This window comes from Notolabrus celidotus, chromosome 12, assembly GCF_009762535.1.
Source record: "Notolabrus celidotus isolate fNotCel1 chromosome 12, fNotCel1.pri, whole genome shotgun sequence".
NCBI classification, from domain to species: domain Eukaryota; kingdom Metazoa; phylum Chordata; class Actinopteri; order Labriformes; family Labridae; genus Notolabrus; species Notolabrus celidotus.
In genome coordinates, this window is record NC_048283.1 from 8,546,841 (window position 1) to 8,552,707 (window position 5,867).

The 5,867-nt window shown below is 42.5% G+C and overlaps 1 protein-coding gene across 2 annotated transcripts; it reads right to left on the bottom strand.

The window, feature by feature from the left end:
• Positions 1-706: 706 nt before the first annotated feature.
• LOC117822360 (free fatty acid receptor 2-like) lies at positions 707-3,538 on the bottom strand. Of its 2 annotated transcripts, none has more exons than XM_034697048.1 (2): positions 3,430-3,538; positions 707-2,828 (listed from the first exon to the last, which is right to left on the bottom strand). In XM_034697048.1, the coding sequence occupies exon 2, from the start codon at positions 2,576-2,578 to the stop codon at positions 1,568-1,570; it is 1,011 nt and encodes a 336-aa protein (XP_034552939.1). In that variant the 5' UTR covers positions 2,579-2,828; positions 3,430-3,538; the 3' UTR covers positions 707-1,567. The 2 variants fall into 2 exon arrangements, with proteins under 2 accessions (XP_034552939.1, XP_034552940.1); XM_034697049.1 differs by having other exon boundaries at positions 707-2,825; positions 3,430-3,523.
• Between the last annotated feature and the right edge of the window lie 2,329 nt (positions 3,539-5,867).

Consider the following 5,867-nt stretch of genomic DNA (forward strand, 5'->3'; position numbering starts at 1 on the left):
CTCGTCTTAGTCATTCACTCAGGTCCATGTGTCAAAATGAATGCTTCATGCCTGATCCACCTGTCAAACAGATACAGTGATCAGCTCAACCTCCGTGTAGACCTAATCCTCACTAAACAGGATTACAGCCGACGCCAGCGCGGGCCTGTGAGATAGCATTGTTTATGTGTGCAGCGTGTGGAGCCAGATCTTGATGCACGTGTTGAAGGAAGTTTATTTTAATTTATGGACTGCCCACACAGTCGGGAACACAAGATACCGACAGTAATAATGAATGTTGTATATTTAGAGCAAGATTAAGAATGTTGTACAAACAAATAAGTGAAGACGAAATGAGCCTTTCTGCTTAATAAACTCTTTTTGGCTGACATGCTATCCTGGATTCTATCTTTAGGTTTTTTTTCATATTTTCTGTATGTACACTTAAAAAGGTATGACCTAAATTCATATGTTGAGGATATTTACATGCAATGTTTATGTTTGTCACTCTCTTTCAAAAACAAATTAGTCCTTATCTCTTTTCTTCACACACACACACATTAACACATACACACACACATACACACACACACTGAATCATGTCTTTCATATATTGTGAGGACTACATTCTGTGAGTAGTATAGTATAAGTATAGAAAGATGAATACACACAAACATATGGAAAGAGCTACACACTGATGCTTGTACAAAAGAATCCAAGTCATAGATTATGTAAAATATATGTTTATACTTTTTCAGTCTGAAAATATGTCATACATAATTACAACCCCGGCCATATAGCTTTCAGATGTATGCCACAAGCATTCATAGTTACATTCATACATTCATTACATGCCAAATGAGCATGTTTTAATCAAATCATACTATAAACATAACGTTGTGTAAATTACAACCTGCATGTGAATACCCAAAGCTTTGTATGCAAAATACAAGACAAACAATTAAATGTTTACAAATGTAGAAAATTGCACGTTAGCCATTTTAGCTGCATAGAGAAGATGTTTTTTTAATGCCCTGCAAAGCCTGTTTGTGTCTATCACACTTGACACAGTTTTTGACTCTTTCAGATCTCACTTCACGTTTTTTTTTTAGCCACAACAGCTGACAAATAATGAGAATGCTGTTGCAAAGAGACAACATATCCTGTTCAAGGTGCCAGCTGTGTCTATTATTGCTAAGAGATGACGTCCAAAGCGGTTGCTTAGACATTCCTTTTTTAGACACCTCTAGAGTAGCATATCACAACTCCTGTGACTGCATTTAAAGGAATCTTATAAAATAATGCTGTTTGTATGTAGAGATAGTTCAGAGTGACAGTTCAAAGCAGACAGTCTTTGTGGCTTCGTACACAACACTACTCAGCAATTGCTGAGACCTGCATGGAGAGGTCCAACATTTCCTTTCTAGTTTCCAAATAGGATGTACATCAGACACGCTGCAGTGTATACAGCATGCCAAGCCACTATCTGACGTGTACAAACAAACACGTTGCATTAATTTCCTGCTGCCAGGGATAAAGAAATAACAAATAATTGAAGGCGGCTGCTCACAGCTTCCTTTCAATCAGCTTAGGTTTCATTGGTCTCCTCTTGTGTGTACTGCTTATCTTTTGCAGTCTTGTTAGTCCCCCCACACAAGACCCCCACCCTGTGACAGGAAAAGCACCTGTTAAGGTGACTCCTAACCCCTTGAAACACACTCCCCACATTCCCCCTCATAGCAGAGGAGGAGAAGTAGAAAATGAGAGGGTCTAGACAAGCATTAAAGGTGCTGCACAGAAGGGCCTTGTCTCTCCAGTCTGGACTCCCCCACATTATGTATCCAACAATGTGCGAGATGTTGTAGGGGCCGAAGCATAAAGCAAACACCAGCAATGTTCCTAAAGCCATGCCGATGGCTCGCATACGCCTGCGTCGGTCGATGTGATGCAGCCTGGAGAGAATCTTGATGAAGTTGATGTAGCAGAAACTGCAAATCAGGAAAGGGATGAAGAAAAGTACGATGCAGAGTTCAAGACGTACCGGCAGCAGGACGTTCAGCTGAGCAGGTGTGAAGTTCTCATAACAAACCCTGTCCTCCTTTTCAGCAGCAAAGCCAGCAGTGGCATTGTGAACTGATGTGTTATTCTTAGGGCCGATGAGGGGTACGATAAACACAATGCTCAAATGGAGGATGGTGAAAATCCAGAAGAAGATGCTGGCGGCGATGGCGTACGCCGGTCGCCGTTTCAGGGTGTGCTTGATGGGGAATGCTACACCCAGGTAGCGCTCTACACTAATTGCAGTGAGGAAGAGGGTGCTATTGTAGATGGTCATGAAGAAGATGAAGCCTGACAGTGGGCACAAGATGTAAGGCAGGTCCCACACAAAGTTGTTTACCACTTCCTGCATCTTGAAAGGCAGAAACAGGAGGAAGAGGAGGTCGGAGATGGTGAGGTTAAGGAGCAGGATGTCTATGGGTGTTGGTTTCTGCCTCACCTTCTTGCAGAAGGTGTAGAAGGCGAGGACATTGGCGGGGAAGCCCAGCACAAAGGTGATGACGTAGACGGACAGACACAGGCTAGTGTGGCACTCCTGCATGGTGGCCTCGGTTTAAGACGCTCACTCAGTCAGTCAGTGATCGAGATGTGTCACACAAAGTCCTTGACTCTAGAGGAAGTGAACACACTGCAGCAAAGGGAGGTTTGATATGTCAGGCAGTTGAACCCGCAGGAGACGAAGGCGCCTTACTGGGTCAGCGGTCTGGAACAAACCCGTTGAGACAGCGTTGGTTTTCCTGTCCCCACCAATAAACCAATGCTCATCGTTTCCTCAAGGGTTTTGGGCTCTGCTGATAAGAGAGAATAGAAAGAGATTACCCACGCGGCACAGCAGAGCATTTCAGCCTACTGTCTGTTTGACACTTGGTTTAAGAGTCTGCAGCTATAACCATAAAACATTAACACCAAGCCTACAAGCAGCAGGGCGACAGGAAGAAAGAGATAAAATACTAATTTGTTTTTTCACTTAATTTCTACTTTAGTGTTCATTCTGGAGCTGAATTATCTCTTAATGAGTCGACAGTGTTTTTGGTCCTGCACAGGGGTTTGTATACAAACCATAATACTGTGTTATTGCTTTCTCGGTGTCATAAATACAGAACAATGAGGCTTTTATCATTAACTTACAGGCCCTGTTATGAAAATACACAAACACTGGACATGTTGTGAAATGATGACCCTCATAAACATAATGACTAAACTACATCGGGGGAATGAGTGTGTCAAAGCTTTCACTGGCACTGCTTCACCACACTTTAATCATCAACACAATGTTTGTATCTGTCTCCTGTATCTCATTTTGAAGGAGTTAACCTGAATGAAAGTAGAAGGCAAACACAAAGAGATAATCATTTAAAGGTATCATGATATTAAGAAGAGCTACTGTCTTACCTTTTGTGTCATTATCTGCTTCAGTCAAAAAGTGAGGGTGTGTGACAGAAGCTTGACTCTTATACAGGAAGCAGGGGGAAGTTCTCTGTGAGCCCTCTGGAGGAATGTGACAAAACCAAAGAAGTTCCACCAATTTGAGCAACTAGAGGACTTCCTCCTTGTCTGCAGAGTCCACCTCAAAAAGAAGAAAGGCAGCTAGAGTTTACCACATCCTCTCTCGCGTGTATCTTGGCACACACACCAACGTGGTAACTGCCCAACTGTTTGGTTAAATCTTCTCTGCTCTTCAGCCCTCAGCTCCTACCTGCTGTCACAGTGCATGCCCCCTCTATTTACATGATAATATAAACATCCAGAGCAGATAGTAGAAATTATTATTTGGGAGATACTGCTGCAATTTATCTTCCCCACTCGGCAAACATGGTTTCCCTGGTAACAACTGGCCTTTTTGCGTTATCAGCGACGCAGGCGGTCCCTAAAAACAGTCCTGACAGTAGGTCATTAAATCATATTTAGTGATCCCTGCTCGCTGCTCGCTGCTCGCTGCTCTTACGCGAACACCTCTCTATTATGAGAGAATAAGAAAGAGATGACCTGTTGTCAGAGCGTTCCCTCCCTTTTCAACTTGCGGCGAGGGCAGCAGGCTAATGATATATAGTTAACCAAACAGAGGCTGGCTGTTTGAACAGCCTTATACTGCTCACAACAATAAAACAGCATGACTTGTAGTTCATTCAGAGGAGACTAATGGGGTGTCCTGTTGTGAGATCATCAGCGACAGAAAAAGACCCAGGAAGGTTAGATCAACAGCCTTTTTGTATTGAACACCTAATATCACAATGGGTGAGAAGTTTGTCTTGAACAGGTGAAACACAGGTAGTCACGGATAATTTCATAAAGTGAGAGAATTGAGCTTTTGTAGTTATAATGACTCATGGGTGTCCTTTTGAAGTCGCTTAATGTATGTAAATCATTCTGAGGCACTCTCACTGGAAAGTTTAGTCCTTCAACTCTTGATTCTCATGTGAGAGTTCTGGATAGTTTGCCTCTTCCTGACATTGTGAGAAGTGGGACATGTACACATATTCTTTAGAGGCACTCATACTCTTGTAAAATAAATTTAAAAAGTAGGTAGAAGTAGAGATAGCGATTCAACTTCTTTACCAGAGTACAGCAAGTAGTGTGAAAGTGGTGGGTTTCTGTGTTGTGTTGCGATTAGGATTAATGATGCTGTTACGCCAGAGTTCTCTTTCTCTCTTGCATTTATTCTGTGGGTAAGTTGTTTAGCCAGTAGCTCCTGTCGCTGTTTGCACCATAGACATATAAAAAGTAGACCCCGCTTTGGCTGCTGGGGCGCAAGAAATACGGCCGCCATCTTGGTCCGGTCATCCTACCCATGATCCTACCTGTAAACGTAAACTGAAGCGGCAGAGACTTCAAAATGCCAGAGCAGTGTGCGGCAAAATACCTATCATACATCACATATATCACATGTCAGAATATCCTATTACTGTTAAGCCCACTATGAATATTAAAATACGCCATGTGTCCTGTATCATACCTACATGTATGCCGTTTACAGAAAAAAAACCTGCATGAAAATCAGTTTAGTATTCAGCACGTTTTGATTGATTAAATGCGCTGACACTTAATTGCGCCTCCCAAACAGATTACATTGAGTGGAGTGGGTGACCGGACCAAGATGGCGGCTCCATGGCTCGTCAGCACCAATAGGTAGTAGCGGTTGATGCAGCGTCTACTCTTTATATGTCCATGGTTAACACTGTTAGCTAATACCTGGGATAGCAACACATTGCATGATAGTTTGCGCCGAAAAGGAACATAACATCTGCACAGACAAAACTTGCACAATACTATCAGGGTGATTTATTTAATTACACAAAACAAGACTAAATAGCTAATAAACACCATTAAAAGATTTTTATACTGTTGATACCAGGAGCAGCCATCTTGGATGTCAAGCTCAGGGTTACTTGAGTTCCCCTGTGTTTTGGACAAGGAAGTCTGACTTCAGGAGACATTACAGTTAGGGTTGCCAACTGTCTTGTATTAGCCGGGACATCCCATATATTGGGCTAAATTCGTTTTTTTCATACAGGATCTCAATTGTCCCGTATATTGACTATTAACTCTTGTAAATACAGCAGACCGACTCTGTAGATCCTAGATCAGATGAAACGGCAGTGGCAGATCATGTGCCAATCACACCGCCTGTCCCCTCACACGCGTCAGTTCAAGTCCTGCAAAAAAAGTGTGGAGAGGATTTTCTCTCTGATGGCCATTAAATGGTCAGACTCAAGAAACAGACGCAGCACAGAGCTGATCAAAAATTAACTTCAAATATCTGTAAACTGTGACTTGTCATGTAAGGACTTCTCTCTGGCTGTGCAAAAGTACAAAAGACTGCTTGAGTCAGT